Here is a 24657-nt window from a genome sequence, read left to right as displayed (position 1 = left end):
AAGCAGTAGCCTGTTGCATATTCATACATCTCATACATGATGCATAAATTCCTTGCAAATTAAGAACTTTTCTGGTTTTTGTCAACTTCTTCCCCTTAATCCTGGTGGTTCCATAGAGACGGAGAGAAGGTGGAAGAATGTTTGTCTTTTCCGATGAGGAGGCAGTAATTCTTTATGGGCCCCCATCACTGGCATCTCTGTGTGAAGAGTTTCTTCATTATCTCATCTCTTGCTTCAGCTAGTAAAAAAACCCCCACATACATAGGTTCTATTTTAACTACAAAACTACATTTACCAAACTATTAAAATGTTAATACAGCACTTCTAATCAATATAACATAATACATATAGTATTCAATTTAATATTTGCGAAAAGCCAATCATAAAATATGCATTTTTCACGATGATGATGATGATGATGATGATGATTAGCGGCATCTCATCAGCCAACACCAACAAGTGCAAATCTTTTCTTCCCGGCACTCGGCTCACGCATGTCTCCACGGTAAGGCCCTCGCCTGGCAGCCCGAGTACATCGCCCCGCCGCTTCCTGGGAATCGTAGTCCTGCGCTCCGCAGCGCCTGGACGGCTTCCTCGGCGCAGCCGCTCCAGGAACTACGCGGCCCGGCACGCTCGGAGCTCCTGGCACGCCCGGAGCCGCCGCCGCGCTTCCTGTGGCCGCGGCGGGAGCGCCGCGTCGCCGGGGCCGAGCCGCAGGTACAGGAGCCGCATCAGGCGAGGCGGCGGCGGCGCCCGGGCGGCGCAGCTCGGCGGGAGCGGCCGCTGGGGATCTCGGGGCGGCTCCGGAGCGAGGGGAGGCGGCGCCGCCGTGTCCTCCTCCTCGTCCTCTTTCGCGTCCTCCTCCGCGCCCTCCTCCGCCGGCCCGGCTCGGGGGCGCGACCTGCGGGGCGGAGGGGCCGGGCAGGAGCCGCTCCGGCCGCAGGCATGAGCGGCCGCGGGCACTGAGCGGCCGCGGGCACTGAGCGGCCACGCCGTGTTCGTGGGAAGACGGGCAGATCGTCAGAGCGGGGCCGGAGGTATAGGAACAGCATGGAAGCTTTTCGGGCGGTCCGTGAAGCAGGGAAATGTTTACGTCGGTTTTCAAGGGCCTGAGGGAGAGCCCGTTAAGTTAAAAACAAAAATCGTGCTCAAAATGTAACTTAGCTTAAGGTGATAGTGTTTCGTTTCTGTGTTTATCTGCAGTGCCCACAAATATATAAATTATACAAGCTTTATCCGTCCAAGACAAATCTAGTTGAACATGCTATTTCTTTTTAATTTTACTTAGATTTATTATTTGGCATTGACCATGTATCTCTTCGTTCAGTCAGAGCTACACGAAAGTTCAGCAGAGGTTCAGCTTGTATATTCAAAAGGGTTTTTTTTCCTCAAAAAGTTGCTAACTTATGTTGCTTACACAGTTTTAATCGCCTTTAACCAATGCAGTTGTAGAAGAGTATGGACAAGCTGAGGTGTATGTAAGGTGCCACAAGAGGCGGCATGCTATCCCCGTTTTAAGGAGCTCTTAATGTATGCTGCTACTTTCATGACCAGTATAGCATCCTTCAGTCCCTTCTGACTGAGGATTCACCTAGGAGCTGAGGAACTCTGCTGTCCTGTGTTGAAGTTCTCATCTTTCAGTGTAGACTGTGCTTATTTCTCATGTGCACAGCCTGCAGCTTACTTGAGTATTATGCCTTGAACTGTATTCATCCTGCTCAGAATTTAAGAGAAGACCGGATTACTCCAAGTGGCACTTTTAAAAAATAATTTCCTTGTTTGAACTAAATACTTTGATTAGCAGATTCTGGTATTAAAATCAAGAGTGTGAGGTGCTCTTTAGAAAGAGTGACTTTTAATAAGAAATGAAGTATAAAGAGCTCTCAGTGCTCCAGCTGCTGTTTGTACAGCACCATGATGGCATGGTGGAGGCTGTGGAGTAGTGATCCTTTCAGCCTTTCTCCTCCTGCCCACTCTGGGAAGTTCTCTGATAAGTACCAGCTAAGCACAGTCCATGCTTCTGAGACGGTTGGGATGATTGACTAACTGAACACAGTTTTGTTCCTGCCGGGGTAAACATATGTGCTAGCTCTCTTGCATGGCCTGGGCTGTAACTCTGAATGAACTCTCTTGTCTTAAAGCTTCATCATACATGTATAACTGAGCCATAAACTGCTGTTGTTAAATTCACAATGGAAGCCAACTAATATGGTTTTGCTATCCAGTGCTAACATTATTAGATCACAGGCTACAGTGAGGTTTCTAAATTTACCATATCCTTGTCTTCTTCATGCTTTTTAGACTTTGAAACCATGTTGAGAGAATCTGAAGATAGTGAAAGCAGAAGCTCATAGGGTTGAGCCAATGAGGATTAATGAAGGTCCAGTCGTTTTAAGATTACCATCTAAAAGTCATGTGGAGTGTACCCTAGAATGAGACTGAGGAAAAATAACTTGCATAGACTTAGGTGTTGCTTCACAGTTCATGACCAGCAACAGGAAACCTGTATTATTAAATTCTCCTCCCACTTGTTTCCTTTTGCTGCCCTTCTGATGTAGTGCTTCAGCTTGCAGAACAATAGAATGTTTTATAGGCATAGATAAAAGAGAGATTAACCTGGTTATTTCTTCTTCATTTTGCTTTTGTGCTTACAGTTGTCCTTTATACTGGCTCCAGCTCCAGCCTTTACATGTGTCATAGCTGCATCTGTTTGTAGAGTAGCCAGTTTGCTGGTCATGAACTCAATTGTTATCAAAAACAGGTACTTAAAAAATGCTGTCTTTGCAGACCCGGCTTCTAATTGACCCTAATGAGTCAAGTGAGCGCCAGCTCACCAAGCCTCAAATAATGCTGTCAAGCCAAACTTAAAGTGTGATATATTTTGGAATGATTATTTTTCTTCATTGAATACTATAAAATCTGGGTTGTTTCTTTAGAGCAGTAGTGCAGAAGAAATCAAACTGGTGATCCCTGTTGTCAGCACTTACCAGGCTGACTTGTAACGTACGAGTTTTAACAGGTTTTAAGGAAGGGATCTGCATTTGATGTCTGCTTAATCTGTCTCGAAAACCATGGCTTGTGGAAGGAAGGGATGTCTATACTGTGTTCTTATGGAAGATTCTGGCTAAAACCACTGGCTGTTTGGGATTTGAATTTATTTCAATTTTCAATTCAGGCATTAGGAAATTAAATTTTTATATGCATTTTTATGGCTAGATCTGAAGTCTGATTTAAATTCTTAAGAGAGATGAAAAATGCAGAACAAGTGAAGGGGATCATGTTTGACATTTGTGTTCACAAAATGAACACAGGATGTTCCATTGAGAAAGACTAGAATAGACTAAAATAAGGTAATAGCATATTTTAATTGGAGTAGCAGAGGACTGGGTGCATGTCTCTAGCAGTGTGTGAAATCTCCAGGGCCTGTGTTTTTGTTGTAGGAAGCTGATGTGTACCAGGATAAATTTTAACTGGAAGGGCATCAGTAGGGAGAAAGCAGAAAGCCTAGAGCTGTAGAAAAATAAGAGGAGGCAGTAGAAAAGGAAGTGTGTAAAAGGGTATCTGTAAGCAGAGTTTGGAGAGGAACAGCATGTTATGTGAAAAGAAGTAAAAATATTGGTGTGGACTCTTTGTAAGTAGTGCTTAGTAAAGGTGGGTTGGGAAAACAATTTTGACAGTGTATAGGAGAATATAGAAAGAACATGAGGAGCAGAAGTCCATTCACTAAGCATCACCAGAGGAGCTGAGAAGGATGAGAGCATGTTTAGCTGGGGCCAAAGAACCAGAAGGGGTATTGTGGATAAGAAGGACTTCAGGGTAAAGAATCAAAGCTGATGTTTTTTAGAAGGCTGGAGTGGCAAGAGAAAGCAGTAAGTTAAGGGTGGTAAGAGGGGCCCTTGGAAAGGATCTGAAAAAGGTGGAGGAATACTGCCTTTTAGGGAGTGTAACAGCAAACATTAAGTGTAGGAGAAAGTATGCTGTCAGCAAGTGCCAATAAGTCTCTTAGATTGCCTTGATTATTACCACTTGCATATTGTATCCTCTCAAAGAGCTAAAGTGACCAAGATACAGTCATTACTTTAAACTTAAAATCATGCCTTCAAACTTAGTGACTGTTCAAATCTCTTGTCGTGGATGTTGAAACTAGGAGGAATCTGTCAGTGCTGCAACATGAAATAGCTTCTATGGCACTATTCCCTCCCTTGCGTAGGCATGCAAGCATATGGATAACAAGCCCCAAACTCAACACTGATATGGGTTTAAAGCAAAATAAAGAATGGCTAATTTTCTTCTGTGTCAGTCCTCCTTGTCCAGTTCAGTATGGGATCACATAAATGCCATTGAGCTGTCAAAGCAGGACTTGAACTTTGAGTACAATTTTCATAAACTGGATCCTTTACTGATCCCTTCCCCTTGAGAGCAGAGAGCTGTTACCTGTGTCTATCTTGTAAAAAGCACGTCCTTGGCAGGTTGAGCCAGTCTTAATGCTTCTGCAGTTCCTGCCACATTATCCATCAGTGTTTTCCCATGCATCCTTCAGCAGTTTTTTCTAGCCAGGAGAGTAGATCTGGTTGAAAACCAGTAACTTTCATTTTTCATCCTCTCCTTCAAATTCTTTGTTTTGTTTGATTTGATTTGATTTGATTTTTTTCCAGAGGTATTAGCAGGATAAGCTAATGGAAGGGGATTGACAATATGAGTCTAGGAAGGGATAGAACTATGTCTGATTAACTTGGTTTGGTGTGATTTCTGAGATTGGGCCTTTATGGTGTATTTCCATGAGTGTGCATAAGGATGATGCACACCTTACTCTTTCTGTCTTCTTCACTGACAGTCCAGGTTTCAAACAGCCAGCACTACCCTTCCTTGTCTTGTGGCAACTCTGGATGTCATCTGTCTTTCCATCAGCTTAACATTTTAAAGCATTCTGAAATGATGGAAAACCCGATACTTCTACCTTTGTTGTTTTAAAGTGTCCTGGCTTCTGACATTCTTGTTTGAAGGAGTCCTGCCTGAGGAATTCTTCAGGAGATAGCAGAAATGAGTGCTGTTAAGCCATTATGTTTGTTCAGCTGTACACAAGACCACAGAAAGTTCCATGTGAGGCCTGTAATTAAATCTGAGTAGAAATCCATTCGTTTAAAAGTGATCTTCTCCCCACTCTTTGGCCAGGAGTGGTCTAAATGCATATAATAGTTATTAATGCATTACTAAACCATTTATTACTTTTTATTCAAAAGACCTGGACACAGTAGGCCGCAATAATCTGATCCTTATTATGGGAAATATACTGGAACTGGAATAAACTGCATATGTGTCTGCTGCAAAGTTTGAAGTAATTTTGTGAAACAGTAGGCTCTTATAACTGATAACAGTACCATTACACATTAGAAATACAGCTCATTAAGAAATTTATATTTAATTTGTACTGCCTTGTTGTGGTGCTAAAAGAGATTAAGGGCTGGATGGAGTGTTTTAAAAAACTACTGTCCCCACCGTACATGCCTCATGATGTTTGCATTATGGAATGAGAATTCTCAAGTGGCATATTGAAGTTTTTTGCTGGTGTTTTTCAGCCCAGGAACTTGTGAAACTGCAGGACTAAAGTTAAATTCATAGCAGGGACATAGTTTTGCTTAACTCAGTGAACTCATTTCCTTTTTTCCTTTTTTTCAGGCTAGAGTAACTGACAGAATCTAAAAGGAGACATACTCACCAAATATGGAAGAGGATACCAAACCTATCTTGGTTCCTGTGGGAGGTGATGAAAGCAATTATGGAATCATGAATATACAGTTTAATCCAGAAGACTGTAAGTGCAAAAGGTATGAGGAAAGATAAATTACAGAATTACTCTAAGGGAAAGAGCTATTTATTCTTTGCTTTTGACAGCAGAACCCTACAAGGACAGAAGATTAAAAAGTAGAAGCCAGGATCTCTGTACAAACAGTTGTCACTATATGATAGTATTTTATTTCCAAACACCAGGTGAACAGATGTTCTTATTATGTTTTGTTTATTAGGATAAGGTTTTTCTATTGCCATCATTTCAGGGAGAGCTCTCTATTAAGAACTCATCATGAGGCTTTTAAAGTGCTCTTCAGAGTGTGTGTAGAGTGGAGCATAATTTTTTTTTTTTTTTAGAACAACTAAGGGGAATGTTGAGACTATGCAAGCAAGTTTGCCCGATGTTGCTATCAGTATATGTAGATGGTGCTGTAGTGCTGTATGCATTCTGCGGGTGATGCTGAGCTGAGTGACATTTACTGCCATTTAAGAAAAAAAGTGTAGTGCTTTCTAAGAGTAAGCAAATGTGAAAAATTCGTCAGTCCAGCCTTATTACTGTGCCTTAAAAATAATCCCTCTAGCTAAGTCGTTATTTTACATGTTTTAACATGTTAGAGTTCAACATCTCCACAAAGGGGTTTGGAATGAGAGACTTCCTCTGCTGCAGTTAAGATTTTTGTGGGCTGGTCGTGGAACCAAAACTGAGATCAGAGTGGGACCTGCCCTCCTCATACTAGGTGAAGGCATCAGCTTTCCATTTTTAGATGAAGGAATAGCACCGTAGCACTTCTTGGACCAATTTATGGTTTATTTTTTCCTATTTGCATCCGTGATATTTCAGTAAAGCAGTTTTCCTGAAGGAACCGAAGATGGCACTGTTGCATACAAAATCCTGTTGTCAGAGGCCGCTTCACCAAAGAAAAAGAGTTCTTGAGGATAGTGCTTTGATGGTATCAGCCTTCAGCTTTGGAAAGCTGAGAGCCTGTGTACATCCTCTTCTCTGCCAGTAAAGGAAGGAGGATAAGGGTCTGAGTGAATCCAGGGGAACAAAGGGAGTACAGGTCTAGAAACAAACAGAATTGTGTTTATAAAGGCTAGGAAAAGGTAGAGTACTTGCAGGTGGCAAAGGCATCTGTGAATGAATGTAAATGAAATCTTTCTTTTTTTGTGGAGTATCTGATCCCTTCCTGTCATAAGAAGACTGCTAATTTGTATGTATGATTTTCAGGAGCAACTTGTTTTGAAGGAAGTATGTGTTCTGTTTGAGGAGCAGTGGGTTTCAGGTGTTGTGGTGATGCAGTAGCAATAAGAGTTTTTTTGAAACACCTAAATGCTAAGACCCACTTTTCTAAGTGAAGTTAGGTATTGTTTCCATATTGTGTGATTGGGTTTTTTCCCTGTGATTTCTGGAGACTCAACTTCATAAAAAGTCATAGCCTGTGGTGTTTGGTTCCCTGCCTAAAAGCAGAAGTGTGTACTTGGATTGTGTGCCCACATTCACCGCCTCCAGTTCTGCAGATCTGCCTAAATGTCCTTACTGCTCCTCTCTTGAATTCTTTCTCCCTTTTTCTACCACCTAGCCTTTTTGCCTTCCAGGTATGCAGAGGCACAGGGATGAAAGTCATGAGGCCTGGGATATCAGAAAGGCCTGGAAATAATAGAGAGGTCAAACAAGTTTGAACTCCACTTCTGTACTAGAACAGGCAGCCCCCACACTTTTAAAAGAAGAAATAAGGAAGAAGAGGCCATTGGAGTCTGTGTCAGTCATGGTCAGAGCAAATGGACAGTTTGAAGGACTTCTTCATTAAACCTTCAGGGAATAGTGGCTCCTGGGAAGGAGAACTGTTAGGCATTAAAGTATCCAACAGTGAAAATGCCGTAGTACAATGCAGTGTGTTTTTGCTCTTACTTTGTTCCTGTTTTTTAACTTGGTATTCAGAAACTGGATCCGAGTGCTTGGTAACTTTGCTTTGATTGAGATAGCTCTTCAAGTGTTGTGTGTGATTTGTAGTAATTACTGTTTGTCTGTCTTAGTGCTGTTCTATACTTTTGTTTGGGTTGTTTGAAATTTGAGCAATTTGCATAGTTATTTGGTTTTCTTAACAGCTTGGAGAATTTGGGATTTTTGAAAGGAATGCTTTTCAGTGTTTACATAAGAACAATAAGCTAATTGTTTTTTAGAGTTGTAAATTACTTTGTGTAGTATTGTTTTGCTAATTTGAGGGAAGTATAAAGCCACTTTTAATCCTTTTAAAGAGAATGTTATTGCCCTCTCTCTTCACCGTATTCGATGTGTTTTTCCCATTTTGTAGCTCCTTAAAAAAGCTAGAATATCGTTGCTGCAGTGGCTTATTGGTGATTATTGTATGGAAAAGAGGGCGTTTCTTGTTTTCTTCAAACTGTTCATTGTCAACAGATAATGCAGTTGTCAGTCAAGATGAACCTTCAAAGAAGCAATTGATGTTTTGTGCTGGTTCTTTTGCATATGAAAAAGCTTGACAATACCTCCTGCTAAAGAGGGATCAAGTCTTCTGCCTTTTTTTCCTATTCTTTTTAAAGTCACACAGGTTCTCAGAATGTAGGAGGCATCGGTAAGTGAAACAGCTGTAAATTAAACAGTGTCTGTAGGTGGCAGTCAGAGAAGCCTTTTTAATGCAAAAGTAGTTGATTCCTTTTATTTTCAGAGTTCTTTTAACTTAGGAGAAGGTCGGCAACCTGTGCAAATCTATCCTTTCTGCATTCATTATGCCTTTACCACTCCACACCTACGTGATCATTTGACACCATTGCTTGCTTTCCCTGTTTCTCTGTTTTTCTATTTTGCCAACATTTTTGTGAATTCCTAGTATTGCTACTTAATAATTGGAAACAATTGTGACCTTAATTAAGAACCTTCATATTTCTTGGTAATTGACAAGTAAAATAGCTTTTGTCTTTGACAGGCAAGAGGAATAGTGATTGAAGTGTGGCGTGGTAAAGCTTATGATGCCTAATTTGTTAAAATGTGCAAGCAATGACATTATACTTAAAAATGTTCTGCATCCAACATTTTAAGAAACTTGTGTGATCATGCTGTAATTACTGTAATGGTGATATAAATGCAGAAAAAAATTAGGTAAAGTGTATTGCGAAGATAATGAAGATCTTACAAAATATCTGTAAGCACACTGTTTAATATTTCAGTAAATTCAGACATCTTAGAAAGTAAAAACCAAGTCACTTGTGGAATTCTTTTGTATAGATTTCCTTAAGAGAAGTCTGATATCTGTAATCATAGATGATCCTAAGTTGTAACAGGCCCACAAGGATACTCATGTCCAACTCCAGGCCTTCCGCAAGACAACCCCAAGAACCAGATCATGTACCTGACACTGTTGTCCAAATGCTTCTTGAACTCTGACAGGTTTGGTACCATGGCCAGTTCCCTGGAGGGCCTGTTCCAGTGCCTGGTGCTCCTATCCAGATAGGTAGTTGCCAATTATGAAATAGCTACCTATTGTTATTACTTCTTCTCCTTTCTTTAATTTCCAATACAGTGAATCAGTGTTACTCCTTAGTTTGTCTTGTGCCATTTACAGCATTCCTGTAATAATTTGGTAACTCAGTAAGACAATAAAGCAGTATAAATTTTTTAGCTTTATTTCTCTGTAATTATCTGATTGCATCCCTAAAAAGTAAATGATTGATGCGGGGTATCAAGGAAATCTTTGCATTAAGCTAAAGTGGCTTCTTGTGGTCTGTTAGGAGGAAAGAAATTGTCAAGCACCCTGTAAAGAAGGTTTTTTCATATTTGTTTAAAAATGAAAAGCTTGTCTAAAGTCATTAATATTGCCATGTAGAGCTAAAAGACATCATGGTACAAAAAAACTCTATTATACTGTAATAGCTCAATACTTACCATGTTTTTGATCAGATCTCTAGAACCAGTTGTTTGATGTTTAAAAATACTTCAGCAAAGGCACTTGAAAAGCAGTGTTATTTAGTCTGAAAGTTCTTGAAGTATGTATTAGTCTTAGTCCTTCATTGCCCTACAAGATACAGTACATTGCTGATAATTACATAAGATGAATGTAGCACCATTATGAAAACTTTACATAGTTGACTAGTGTTCTTGTTATGCTGTTCCCTCTAGCCCTCCAAATCCAACACTTGAACTTTGCTTATCACAAGGGGACAATGTTAATCATGAGCATCTCTTTTCATTTTTTTGCTTGCAAAATTGCTACTTTAGTTAAAAATGTGAGGAAGTTTTGACAGAAGCGCTCCTCTTCCTTTTCCTGGACCAGCTCTAGAGAATTATTATTAACACTCTGTGTGAGCAAGAAAAGATGAGTGTAGCCACTGGTTTTCTGGGAAGGGTTTCTGAAATACACCTGCCGGGTGTAATGTATGGAAGATATGGACGTCCTAAGTTGTCCATTCTCATGGTCCTATGGAAAACAGCTCTGTTTTAGTGTTGTGTTTGCCCTGGTAAAAGAGCGCTGTTTTTCAGGCTAGCTGCTCAAACAGTAATTGTAATTATGTCTTTTAGTGTGTATGAAATTCAAGGGCTGTTACAGTTTATCTCAGTGCATGGGAATTGTCTGCATTGTTTCACATCATAATCACAGTCATATAATCTCTCCCCCTCCCCCTGATCACATTGTCCATCGTTCTTTTCATAAGTATTTTGCCATGTGAGAGATAGGATATAATTGCCTGTATAAATCAGATTTTTTTATGGGAATGCAGCTGTAGTTGTAGCTGCTAATATTTGCATGTGCTTGCTGATACTTGCTAGTGCTTGCCTGCTAGATATAAAGTCCCTAAATAGAGTTTTTCAAAATATATCCCAAATTATATCCTTCCTGCTTTGGGCTTTGAAAATCTCAGTATTTTAGAACTTCTTTGAGTCCCTGAGAGAGCTTCTCAGACCCCCATTTGAATATGGCCTACAACCAGTCTTTGGTATGGGTATTGCTGGGAGCAATACCTTAACCTTGATCCTGAACAGGATGCTACCTTCTCCTAGTGGAGATCAGGGTAGGTAAGTAGCAGGCCTCCCAGCCTGCTCACACAGCTTCTAAGTCAGATTGATGTTTCCAAAGAGATCTACAAATATCATAAAATTGATTGGTGGTCAGTATGTTTCAGGATTCACTTGCTCAGCAGGGCTAGTGGTGCAGTGGTACCCTGGAAGAAATCAAATTAACTGCTGCTTTACATAATTTTCATTCTCAACAGATGTACAGTAGCAGGGATCAAGAGGGGAAGTAGCCCAAGTACTGGCAACAATAAACATACACACTCCTCTAGTCAGAAAGCAGAAGCAATAGGTATATACAATTTCTTAGGGATTGCTTAATTTTATTTTCTTTTCCTCAGCCATAGATTAGATTTTGGATCATGCCCTTTTGTTTTGTGCTAGACCATAAGTTGCATGTTTAATCCAGATTCTGTTGATAATACTGAAGGAGATGAAATGTCTTTCTTTTAACAGTTTCTCACCTACAGATACAGATAATTTTTACTACACATAATTTATTTTCTTTATATCTATTTGGTCATTGACAGCACTGCTTTCCCCATAAAATAGGATGTTGTATGCATGTTTTCTGTTACTTCAATTTTAAAATCATCCTTGGCTTTCACCTGCATCGCTTTAAAAAATAATACCTGACTGTCTTACACTCTGGAAGAATTTTCTTTGGCATCCATGCTAGCAATTGTTGGACACCATTTTGAAAGAAATCTTTGTCACACATCTACTCACTTTGAATCAAAATGTGGACTTTGTCTCACTGTAACCTTTCCACAGTTGCAGTGGAAGTTTATGGGGATGTACTAATAATATTAAAAGGAGATGAAGAAGGAGAGGAAGGTCTTCACACTATGCAGCTGCTGTATAATTAGCAAAACACATACTTATAAGTGTTCTAAATATAGTGCATGTCAGCAATCCAAAAAGAAAATAGCAGAGTTGACTGGGGTGGGGTGGCATTTAAACAAGTTTAAACAAGTTACTTTTCCTGTTTTCATGACTACAGTCTTTATTTTACAGGTCTTGTAATGAAATTTTTTAGCTGTGTCCAGTGATTTTCTCAACCTAATAAATTTTAAGCTGAAACAAGTAAAGTCCTTTGGAACTGACAGTGCATGAGTATTTTTGTGTATTACCTACATGTGGAGTGAGTTAGCCCCATGTGCCTGTGTTTTGAGTAGTAAAGCTATTGCTTAAAATTTATTTCTTTTAAATTGAGATATCTTTCTAAATTTCTTACAAGAACACCACAAAAGTGCACGCATAAAACACATATTTCCCCCATTATGTCATAATCATAGAAAGAAGAGTCAATTGAGAATGTTTTAAAAATTTAGAAGTATTCATTTTCATTTCAGTATGTAGGAAACAACTTAGCAAATCTAGGCCTTTTTTTTCCATAATGAAGGAATATGTAAAAATTAATTAAGTTTAAGATAAAAGAAAGAATGAATTTGTAGAGATTGAACTTTGTGTTCTCTATTTTCCCCTTTTGTGAGTCAGGTTTTCTTACTTTCATAGATACTCCCACCTACTGTCTGCCCTTAAGCACACAGGAATAGGAACCTATCTTCCTCTCTTAAAAGACAGAGCAAAGAACTTCAGAATGGTATTTCTTATCTTCCTTACAGATAACATGTAGTGTCATAGTACAAATGCGTAAATGATTCATTGGGAAAAAGAATGGGAACTTTTTTATGGATGTTATTGAGAGCTGGGGTTGGAGGGGTTGCCCAGATTCCTTTGTAGTCTGAAACATAAATGGGTATTGAAAAACAGTAAATTCAAACAGATTTTGCTAGTATTACAGAATAAATGGCATGACTTTATTGCTGACCTTGTTTCTGTTGTTAGTAGTTGGAAGCTAATTGTGATCTCTGCTTCTATGGGTTTGAGTGATTTAAACATCAGCCAGGAAGAGGAAGATCAGAAAGCTGTTGTGGTAGTTTTAGAAATTAAAAGCACTGCTGAAAGGAAAAAAAAAAAGCTGATTTATTAAGGCTTAGAAGACACCAGCATCCTCTGTCTCGTTTGAGAAATTAGCCTCTCAGTGCTAGGAGTCAATGTTGTTTTTAAGCAAGAGCATAATATGCCTATATGGAAGTAAATGAGACTTGAGTCAGAAAAAAAATCTCGGCAATATCATGATTCAGACACATTTGTCTGGTAGTGCTCCTTGCATGAAGCTGCATTTGTATGGTGATGTAACTTCAGGAGCAGCTTTCACTGTGCTTGCTCTGTACCTCTGTGTGTACAGAGAAAATGAAGGGCATGTGGTGTTCCTGTTTTCTCCTTAAGCAGCCATGACCATGCCTGCAGTCTAACTCAGGTGGAGTAGAAGAAGGGGAGACAAAGTCCATTCCCCATTGCCTTGACTTAAAGATAGTATGAGCACATGGTCTTGGATTTGGTTCCTTCCCCACTAAACACAATTCCGTATGGTGTTTTCAGATAGATTAGTAGTTCCTAATCTTTTCATAGATGGTCCTCACTGCCACCTCTCATTCCTCTTTCTCTGCTTTCTGCTTCTGCATTTTCATGCTTTCTGTTTCTACCTCTGTTCCACATCACTAGTTCTGGCAACACCAGTTAAAAGCACTAATAAGCTTGCCCAAGCTCTTTAGCATGTATTTCTGTGTGTGATTCATTGTTGAAAATTAACAGCTGGATATTAGGTCTGATGTTAAGTTGCTCCGCAGAATCTGGCCTGGAGGCCATTTTAATATGGTTATAAACTCACAGTTCTTTCACAGGTGGCAGCTTCCCTCAGTGGCATTGATGGATATTTTTTCATTTGCCTTGTGTCAATGAATGACAAAACCATCCTGAATATTTCTGAGTTGTATATTAAATCTTTTGTTCAATGGTTTTAAGGGTTTTCCATTCTTGCCTTTTTTCCTCCTCCTTTAGACCATTTCACGTGGAGCCCACAAACATAGTCGGTGTGAATGATGACATGCAAAGAGTCACTGATGAAGCTTCAGCAATGAATAAGCGGATTCATTACTATAGCAGGCTCACATCCCCTGCAAACAGGGCATTGGTAAGGCAAAGACAGGGCCTCATTAACTGGATGGCCTCTGGCATGTTGGGTCTTAGACAGCCTGGATTTATATAAGCAGCAGAAATAAAGGTTGGGGGAGAATTGTTCTGCAGCTTGCTTTGAATCAAGCATTGAAGTAGCTGAGTGCCTTAGAAAGGTTTTGTTTTATCACAAGCTGTTATTTACTTCTTGTGCAATGCCTTCACCATTAAAAGAAAATATACAGACAACATTCATTTTATAACAGTGATCCGGGCTGCCCAGATTTCTCCCACCTATGAGATTAAAGCAGTGGTCAGCTGCAGTAATTGAACTGCTGCACTACCATGATCTCTTCATAGTGTGTTTACACACATTTTGCAGAAGAAAAATGCATTTTTCTAGCTAGCTAGCTAGAAATGGAAGAGAATTAGCATAGTACAAACTTCTCTCTGTCCTTTTGTTTTTGTTTGATGTTTGTTTTTTAATAAATTGTAATTTCCTGTGACTTACAGTAGTTGATTTGCCGTGTTTGGGACAATTAGTTAAGTTACATTGATGTTACTAATAAGTCTTTTTTTTTATCCATGTTAGATTGCTCCTGATCATGTCCTCCCAGCTCCTGATGAAATCTACGTGTACAGTCCATTAGGAACTGCTTTTAAAGTCGACAGTTGCACAGATGGCTACGGTAAAAACTCCAGTCTGGTGACAATGTATGTTAAACAGCTTCCCATATCATAGCCACAAAATGCATGATTATTGTATGTTCTATATTAACAACATAACTGTTGTTAACTAAGACAACAATTTGAAGTAAGAATGGTTTTTTAAATATTCACTGGATTTTTTCTTCCTAGATTTATGATATGGAATACTATGATGGGTACATCCATATTAAGTATCCCATGGGGAATAAAACAGGTAAACTATGAAAAATGTATGCATATGAACATGTTTTTGGCAACATGGCCTACTCTTCTTTTTTTATAGTATAATAGTAAATAAAATTAACTGTATTTCTCCCTCTTAACAGGCAGGCTTCACTTCTGGAATTATTCTCATCTTAATGATGGGCGTTTTGACTCTTTATTGCTGTTACAGAGTTGTGAAATCACGGCAAATGATATGTAAGAAATCCAAAGCTTCATCATGCAAATACTTTAAGTGTGAAATACCAATATGTATTAGATTCTATTTGTGCATGTCTTTACTATATGTTAGACCTGACCTGCAAATAAAAGCTGTTCTTTGAATATCTCTATTTTTGTAGTCTGTGTCTAAGCTTTGTGTGCTAAATTCTGTCTTCCCTTATTAGATATTCCTTCAGTTTCTTGGGACCTAAATATTATAGCCAAACACAAACTCTTTGTAAGCAGGGTTTCAGATGTTCACTTATTAAGTTTTTGGGGACTTTGGGAGTTAGAGGCATCTTTTTGCCTTAAGCACTGTCCAGATCTCTACACTTCTGATCAACTTGCACAGTGGAACAGCATGGGCTGTAGCTGTATCCCCTTGTGTTGTATGTCTGTATTACCCTAATACTTGTGTGTATTCTGTGTTGAAAGCCCTCTAACTATCAGCGGCTGCAGCAGTCATTGACAGCAGCTCTAATTAGAATGCACTTTTATTGTTCAAAACTCACATTGGGGCTCTTCTTTGGTTGGTGCTTTTGTGCATAAACTAATATCTCACTTGCTCAAATAAAGGCCATTAAGACCTTTGTCAGTTTGTGACTGAACTAATTTCTGGGCATGAGGAATAGGTTAAGGAATAGTTAATGGTCTGGCCTACTTTGCCATAACTTCTGCAAAAGGCTTTAGCTGTAAATGCATGGTGGCGTTTTTGCCATGTCTTATTTCAGTGCTTCTATAACTATTCAAAAGTAGTAGTATGGCCACAATAAAAGTGTCTACTTTATGCTTCTTCATTCAAACACTTAATGAGTGCCATATTTTAAAGTTACTGGCACTTTTCTTAGTCCTTGAAAGCACTGTGAATGTGTGTCAGAGCATTCTTAAAAAGCCCCACATTTTGTCTTGAATAGTTCTATTGACTCTAATGTAACATTTTGTTTAGATATATTTTTGGATTTTATGTCTTTTTCAGCTTTAACAGATACCTCAAACTGGGAATTCCCAGATGTTTGCAAGTATTACTTTGGATCCTTTGGTCAATGGTCAAGCCTCTTATTTTCTATGGTATCACTTGTTGGAGCCATGATTGTTTATTGGGTACTTATGTCCAACTTTCTGTTCAACACAGGAAAATTTATATACAGTAAGTATACATTTTTGTTTAAGTTTTACAGCAATCCTTTATAAAGATCAAGACTGCCTTTTACCGAAAAAAGATTGTCCATTTTATGTAATGTTGATTTTCCTGCTACATTGCATGAAAAAATCAGTTGAGAAGAAGTAACTGTGTGTGGTGTTATGGGCAAGTCCTATGTGTTTTCAAAGCCACTTTTTCAATTTCTCTCTCAAAGTGTAGTTTTCTTGGTATAGTTTAAACAACCTAAACCTGGCTGCTTGTTTCCACTCTACTTTCACTCCCCCTTTGTTTGTATTGGTGTATCTGTTTGAACAGCCATATAACAGCTAGACTGTTGAAATTATTCAGGATAATAAAAAAACATAGTTCCATTATAGATTTCAACAAACAAACTTAAAATATTGCCATATAGGAAGTTTTTGCAAGCATCCATGAGGAAGCAATGAGCTCTATTGCAGTAAAAATGATTCTTAGTGTGCTAGGAATCTTAGTGTGCATTGCTACAAAAGAAAACACATTGAGTTTTTTTACCCTGGTACATGCACAGGCACACAAGCATTTGTGCATGTAATTAATGTAGAGTTGTGGGAATGGGTGACGGAATTGAGAACTTTGAAAATCTGATTCATAGTGTTGAGTAGGTTGACTAAGATTTAAAATATGGTTTGGAAGGTTATCTCAGAGGCAAATAACAGCACAGACAGCTAAGCCTGTTAAACAGTGTTTATTAGAATTCCCACCATTCCTATAGGATATACTTTACTATATTGGTTAATGACTTTTAATTTTATAGCTGACCTAATTTATATGCTGTTACAGACATTTCATTTTAGACTTTAAGGTTTCTTAAAAAAGTTTAACACTTTAATCTTAAATTACTCTAAATTAAATAATGCCAGTTCTAATAAATGGCATTATTATTATAAATGGCATAAATTAAATTTAAAATGGTGAAAAGGTCTTATTTTTGGGAAAAAGTCTTGCTTTTCCATGGAACTGGCATGTTACTTTATCCCTTACCTATTTTTGTTTGGAGTTCTTATTTAAGTTGTTCGGTCTAAGAATAACAATCACTAGCTTCTTGTCCTAATTTTCATACTTAATTCCTAGGTGATAAAATGCATAATAGGATGTAGGTTTGACACAGTGGCATCTTCCAGCCACATGTTTCTAAGTATTCTAAGCAGGAATTCAGTAAGCATTCTAAGTATTCAGCAGCAGCTTATACTTCGTTTAATTATAATACATTCTGATGACTTCTTAAAACATCTGCACATACAGTTTAGGTGGGGGAAAATTGATTTTCTGTGGGAAGGTAGTCTAGAAATCTGTAGTACACAAAGAATGCAAGAATTGTTAGCTGAGTGCAATATGATGTCTTTAACATGGTATTGCATGGTCTTGTTCACTTTCTGTTTTATGGGAAAAACAAAATCCACAAATGAAATTGCTAGTCCTAAACTTCTTTTTGAATACAGAAGAAACAGAAGGTGACATCTATAACAAATTTAAAGGTCTTTAATTCTGTAAGAACTATTAATTTTAATGGCTCCACACTAGGTACTTTTTTTAAATTAAGAACACAAAATTTGATTTTAGTTAAATCTTCTGATTGTTGTATACTCTGAACTAGTAGAAGTAAGTATGAGAAACTTATTTGTGATTCAGGGTGTCATAAATCAAAATAAAGAAAGAGGAAACAGTTTTCTTCCCACAGGACTTTTTCCTTTCTTTATGAGAAACAAGCTGCTTTTAATTGCATTTAAAAAATCTGAAGCCAACTGCCCCAGTTGATTTTCTGTGCATAACATGCCCACATGCAACAGAAGCAAAATTTAACCAGTGATACACTAATTCGGTTTCAAAGCTGATGAAGCATTTTCTCTGTGTATATATACACATAATATATAAATATAATGAAAATGCTATCCAATATCTTTGTAAAGCTAAGGCTGCAGAAACTTGGAAATAACTGGTGTGGTATACCAGTAAAGTAGCACAGGAGTGTACTGGAAATAAAACACTACTAGAGATGCCTGTATGACAGTGAGGCTTTAACCTTTTTCCAGAGTTTCCCATGGAAGCATGAAAGCATCCCACAGAGCCTCTTCTGAAAAAGAAAATATTAGAAAATGAGTAAGGGAAGCTTGTTCTGTATAATACTGTCTGGACTAGGGGTATTTTTGCATGCCCTTTTTTCTGTCCCAAAAGAGGCTGGATTTAAGATGCATCTCCTTACTGGCCTACTGTTCAACACTACCAAGTAGCTGGGAGTAGTGGAAGTGTGCTTGTGGAATAAGAATCGTGGGAGTGGGGAGTCTTTGGAAATTTATAAATGGCCAGGGCTTCTAAGAAAGTAATACAGTGTAGAGCTACTTTAAAACACTTCTGCAGTAGTTAGTAAATTTCCACTTGGGTCTGGGGGTGAGTGAAAGCTGCTGTGTTGTTCCTCTGATAAAATTTTCCAAAATATTTTCTTACTTAATTTCAGTCAAGTCAACAGATGAAAGCCTAATAGCAGGCATGGGACACTGATAGTGAGATTTTCTTCTTTGCAGACTTTGTTCATGACATTAATGTAACAGATATTGTTCCTGGCACCAATGGAAGTAACAAAGGTAAGAAGCACTTAGAGTATTTGTGTTACCAGTTTTGGGTGGGGGTTTAAATGCAAATTAGCATGTTTCAGTGCCTAACCACATACCGGTTATAAAGTATATATCATAAGTTGTAACTATGTGTTTTTTAATAGACTGTTACTTTCTCTCTGGGATTTGTACTTCCACAAATAACCACACACTTGGAGATCTGAATAACTGGGGAAGTGAAAAATAAGTTTAAAAAGTGGAGGTGAGAATAAGTATTAAAGAACCAGTTACAAGTTTCTGTATGCCCTAATACATCCTCCTTAAAAGCTTGACTGTTAACTTTTTAACAGTAGTTGCACAATGAGGAATTGCCTTAAGGAATTTTAACTTTCACACCCTAAATTTGAGGTGCCTGAGTTCTGCTTACTGTTAAAAATCTTGATGGGGGCAACTTTACTACTCACAAGTTCTGCAGCACGATAATTTTTTTTTTTTAATTATGTAAGAACAGTTTTTTTGATACTGAATACAAAAAAGAAACAAGTGTCAGGCTACTTGCACCTCTGCTTGTGCTTTTTGGAGAGTGTGACAACACAACTTCACAACTAAGGGAAGAAACTGCAGTCAAGTATGAATGTAGATCTGTTCCAAGTTCTTAAGTAGGCAGAACAATGTAGAATGAAGGCAGGAGCAAAGCAAGGCAGGCATTGTCAACCCCTGAATCTTTTCTGCCTCTGTCATAGTGACTGAATCCATACTGCCCTCTTAGGAAAGCTGTCTATCCTGAGTGTATGAGGAATGAGGAAACATACCACTACCAGCTGGGCAGCTGTGTGTAACACTAGCTGCAGCTGTATTTCTGGAGAACATATGTTGGAGTCAGGCAAAGGAGTTGAGAAATAATTCTGAAAACCAATTGATTTGGATTTGAGCTAGTGTTGAATCCTGCTCCTCTAACAGTCCTTACCAGCTAGGCATCATTTTGTGTTCTCTCCTGCTTCTACTGTTCTCTCCCATGCTTATGCAGCAGGGGGTATGACTTGGAGGCAAAGTAGACAATATTCCACACTATCCTCCACCAACTAGAAGATTTAAAGCAGCTGCTACACAAAATTAAGGGCTGTCAGATGTTCAAGTGACTCTTGACAGGACATTCAGGGCTACCAAAGAGATCAGTAAGAACAAAAGCATTTTTCAAGGTTTGTGAAACAATCCACTTTTAAGCAAGAAATTTGTCAGAATGCTTTGTATGCCTTTGCCTTTTTGACAACAGGAATGGAGACAGTGTAGGATAGTGGCTATTGACTCTTGTGGGATGCCAAGATTTTAAATAAGACACTATGAGAACAATGTTTTATATTTCAACACAAAGCTTCCTAGGTATGTATTCCTCAGAGGGTCTTTTTCGTTGATTTTTTTTTCCAATCACTTCTTCAGGTGCTGCCAATTGATCAACCTCCATGTAAGAGGAGTATGATATTCCCTCTTAGCAGTGTTACTGGAGCACATCCTAAATTTGTTGTGTTGTGTTGTCTGGCAGTGATGTACTTGTCCCTGTCGTGGCACAAAGATGATAAGAGTGTTTTTGTTCAGTGTATGTGTTTTCAACCTGCCGGTTGTTACAGTAGCTTTCTTGTAATCCTTAGTTTGTTTTTAGAGCAATTTACAGTAATTCAGGCTCTTCAGTGCACTTGGATTTTGGTTGATATGATCTTACTGAAGTGTGCAGGGACAGATTAGGATGCTAAATATGCAGCCAGACGCAGGGGAGCGTTGCTATGACTTGATTCCAGCAGGTGCACATGGGCACTGAACAGGCCTCATCATAGGTATGTGATTTTGAAGGATGATCCTGTGTCACAACTTGGGCTTCAGATAAATTATCATCTTTGTTGTGCTCAGCTGGGAGAACTGTACCACTGTTGGATTAGAGTGCGAGGTGCCTAGCAGTGGAATGAATTCCTGATTTAAAAAACAAACAAAAGTCAGGAACTGAGATACTGAGCACTGCACTTGAGCAGTCCTCAGTAGGTAAGACACACCAGCAATTGTGGGCTCTTGGCTGTCAATATTCTGTGCAAGTAAAACCCTTTTTATCTGAGGATATTTTTCTTTTCCTTTCTTCCAGTCATTTGTCCAAGTGCTGCTAGTGATCACCCATCACAGAACAGGAGTGTGATGTTCTCTTCTGGCAACAGAACAGGCTTTGAACTCTTTGAGGAATGGTGGGACAAATCAGAAACAGTACCATTTTACCTGATTGCAGTTCTTCTACCGCTGCTAAATCTGAAGTCTCCATCCTTCTTTGCGAAGTTTAATGTCCTAGGTAGGTAACAAATACTATTAAAGCATTGGTTCCCTGTGACTGAAGTGTATAGAAGACGGTGAAAACTACTCCAGCGAGTAGAATCATTAAATCTTTTAGGTTGGAAAAGTCTGTAAGGTTATTGAGTTCAACTGTTAGCCCAACACTGTCAAGTCCACCACTGAACCATGTCCATAAGTGCTATATCTGCACATTGTTTAATGCATCTAGGGATGGTGACTCAATCATTTCTCTGGACAGCCTGTTCCAAAGCTTGACAACCCTTTCTGAGAAGAACATTTTCCAAATTTGAACATTCCTTGTCACAGCTTGAGGCCATGTCCTCTCATCCTGTCACTGGTTGCCTGGTAGAAGAGACCAAGCCTCACCTGGCCACAGCCTCCTCTCAGGCAGTTGTAGAGAGTGATAAGGTCACCCCTGAGCCTTCTTTGCTCCAGACCAAACACCCCCAGCTCCCTCAGCTGCTTCTCATAGAACGTGTGCTCCTGACCCTTTGTTAGCTTCATTTCCTTTCCCTAGATGCTTCCAGCATCTCAATGTCCTTCTTGCCTTGAGGGGCCCAAAACTGGCAGTATTCATGTCACAGGGGCAGCCTCATCAGTGCTGGGTACATGGGGGACAATCCCTGCCCTGATCCTGCTGGCCACACTATCGCTGATTCAGGCCAGGATGCCAGTGGCCTTCTTGGCCACCTGTCAGCACATTGTCAGCCCATGTTTAGCTTCTGTCAATCAGCACCTCCAGATCCTTTCCCATTGCACAACTTTCCAGCCACTCTTCCAGTATTTTGGTCACAGCCCATATTGTGCCCCAAAGTGGGTTGTTGGTTGGTTTATTAACCCCAAGGGCTTTTTCTGCCGCTTTTCTTGAATCTTACAGGTAATAGGAAATTCATTTGTCTTCCTTTTTCTTGCTTGATAATCTTGTGAAACAAATTCCATTACATCTACAATAGATTTTCCCAAATGGTTTTATACATACTACTGTGCAGCATTTGATACATATTACCTTGGCATAGTGAGGCATATTCTTCCTCCTCTGGTAAACATTTCAAAGCAGCAGTTGCTTCTGATCTGAAGTAATTTTCTGCCAATCAGGTGATTAATTAATCACAACATCACTTAGTCAGTATGACCTGCTGCTTTTCTTTGTCACAACTTCCAGTATTGTGGATTCTTCTGTTCTGCAGAGGAAACAATTGTGATTTCCTCCTTACATGTCTTGAGGTAGAAGGCCAAGGTGGGTGGGGCTGGTAAAGTGAGTAAAGCATATGCATGATGGGTGGAGCTGGTCACAGTTCAGGGAGTAGAAGATGTCTGAGGGGTAGCACTGAAGCCCACAATTAAGAGAAAGAGAAAACTAGATGTAGATCAGAGGTTGAAAAAGTTGGATATGTGTTGTAAAGGAGGTAGAGGACAGGGATTTGAAGATCTAGTTTGTTCATCTGTTCCATAGTGACATTTTATCAGAGCTTGGATCTGCTCTTGCTGAAACCACTAAATTAAAATACCACACAGGAATTTGGGTACTTGATATTGCTTCTGTGCAAAAGGTGTGGGTTTTATGTAGAAAAAAATTTTTAAAACCAGAATATTAATTACTCATTGCTTTAGTAGATTATTATGTAATTCAGAAGCTGTTCAAAATTGCCTTAATTTTTGTAAACCTTGAAGTTTATAGGACAAGAAAAAATGGAAGGCAATTTTGAGATGATGAAATTTATTTCAGTAGAGTTTTACTTATTTTGATACCCATGGAAACAGAAGTCATGAGGAAACTACAGAGTATTTTAGTTGATCTTCACATACAGAACCTTTTATTTTCCTAATTTCTTGACTGTGCTCTGTGTAATCAAATGATGATTCCTGCTGTTTATTTTTAACCTTTCTGGGTTAAAATGGTGGGTTTTTGTCTTCACTTACTTACAGCCTGTTCTCTGCTCACTAGCAGCATTACTTGCCATGAGGTTCATTGTAGTAGCATTAATTATTGTTGTACAGTTTCCTTCAATCTTTAGGTAGTTACTATTCTGCTCTTATCTCTTTCAAATGATCTGACACAAGACCATATATCCTCCATTCCACAGGTATACACAGCAAAGCATTATACCCATCTGTGATCTCATTTGTAGTTCTTAAGCTGTGCAGGTGCCTGCTGGATTCCTCTTAACCAATGAAATCCAATGCTAATCCAGTATTATAATAAAGATTATCCAAAGTTACAATTAACACAATGTTTTAATCAGTAGCATTGAAGTGTCATTATCAACTTAACATGTGCAGTAATTTCACTTTCCATTGAGTTTTTTGGTTCAAAAAGTCAATACTAGATGAACATTGTAATAGCTGGAGTGCTATGATCAAGCTCTACTTAGATTGAAATCCTGGCAGTGGAAGCTGGAACTGGTCTGTTTGTGCCTAAAGACCTACCTGCCCAGCAACAGGGATTGCAGGGTACTTCCTCTGCTGTCACCAGCACCTGGAAGTTATTAAACTTGCTGGAAGTTTACATTGTGTGCGTGCACATAATTTTTTCTCTCTGACCTACAAGAGAATTAAAGAAGTTTAGACCTAGTCTAGGAATGAATACCAACCATAACTGTTTGACTGCTAGTAACTAGATGGATGGAGGAGAAATTAAACTCTGCATAAATACTTTGTACTATATCATGGTATTTGTTTGGCTCTTGTTTTTTCCAGGTACAGTTTCAGTTGTCTACTTAGTTTTTCTGGTTACAGTAAAGGCTGCTCATCTGGGAATACACTTAGAATTCAACTGGTTTACAGAGAATGAATTTTTTGTACCAGGTAAGATAATTAAAATGCAGTGGTGACATATATATCTGTTGAGTTTAAGATATTTTTTTTTCTCATTTACCTTTTAACACCTCTGAGATATAAACAGAGGAAATGCTGTCTGATATTGTAAGTAGAGGAAAGATCCCTCTGGACCAAGTGGCAAGGAATCCCTTTCCCAGTGGTGTTCCTTAGTTAACAGACCGTATCAACAGTGGGGAAGAGAAGGATTGCCTGTCAGAGTAACGTTCAACATATATCTTGTGACAGAGAGCTTGCTATAGTCCTGTTTCACTTATGTTATTTTAAGTTCTAGTTGCACCAGTTTCAGATCATGCCTGTTTCAGTAGCAATTGGAAGTGACATACTGTAGACAGACTGTTCAGTGTTAAGTTCCCCACACACTGTCTTGCTTAAATGAAATAGCTCATTCACCATAATTTGCAAGTACAGTTTTCCTGTACTTCCCAGTCTATCTGAAGTTCTAGGCCATAATCTTAGTAGCTCTTCTCTTTCAAACATCCAGTAGCTGGTTTTATCCCATCAGTACCCATCAGTATGTTTTATTTTCTTGAAAGTTTTTGGATGGCTGTTTGTTCTTTCCAAATTACCGTAACAAGTTACTCTGTGAGATGCCATAGTCATAAACAAGTGGCATTTGGTATTGCTTGAACAGCTAGCCTAAAAGGATCAAGTTTCTTTTTTAAGAAACTTGGAATAAGAGAACGAGGGTTAGGTCCTAGTTGGTTTTTCCCCATCCTTTACAATAAGCAAAATTTTATGACCAGTTAGCTCCAGTGTCCTGTACATTAGAATAGTATCACTTCTTCTGTTCTTAGAAACAA

The 24657-nt window shown here is 38.9% G+C and overlaps 1 protein-coding gene across 5 annotated transcripts in view; it reads left to right on the top strand.

Moving 5' to 3' along the window:
* Positions 1 to 454: 454 nt before the first annotated feature.
* The window catches only part of SLC38A9 (solute carrier family 38 member 9), a 44944-nt gene continuing 20741 nt past the window's right edge, over positions 455 to 24657 (top strand). Inside the window, exons 1-10 of one of the 5 annotated variants that reach the window (XM_068176989.1) lie at positions 455 to 505; positions 5677 to 5825; positions 13718 to 13850; positions 14424 to 14545; positions 14690 to 14753; positions 14866 to 14959; positions 15939 to 16109; positions 18662 to 18721; positions 20820 to 21017; positions 23717 to 23824. In XM_068176989.1, coding sequence (XP_068033090.1) covers positions 5722 to 5825; positions 13718 to 13850; positions 14424 to 14545; positions 14690 to 14753; positions 14866 to 14959; positions 15939 to 16109; positions 18662 to 18721; positions 20820 to 21017; positions 23717 to 23824 — 1054 coding nt within the window. In that variant the 5' untranslated portion in view covers positions 455 to 505; positions 5677 to 5721. Of the gene's footprint in view, positions 506 to 558; positions 718 to 1166; positions 1190 to 5676; positions 5826 to 13717; positions 13851 to 14423; positions 14546 to 14689; positions 14754 to 14865; positions 14960 to 15938; positions 16110 to 18661; positions 18722 to 20819; positions 21018 to 23716; positions 23825 to 24657 lie in introns of those variants that run through there. The other 4 variants (XM_068176988.1, XM_068176990.1, XM_068176991.1 and 1 more) reach the window with 4 other exon arrangements.

The sequence above is a fragment of the Anomalospiza imberbis genome, chromosome Z (assembly GCF_031753505.1).
Source record: "Anomalospiza imberbis isolate Cuckoo-Finch-1a 21T00152 chromosome Z, ASM3175350v1, whole genome shotgun sequence".
NCBI lineage: Eukaryota > Metazoa > Chordata > Aves > Passeriformes > Viduidae > Anomalospiza > Anomalospiza imberbis.
Note: the sequence above shows the minus strand (reverse complement) of the source record. Positions and strands in the feature narration are given on the sequence as shown.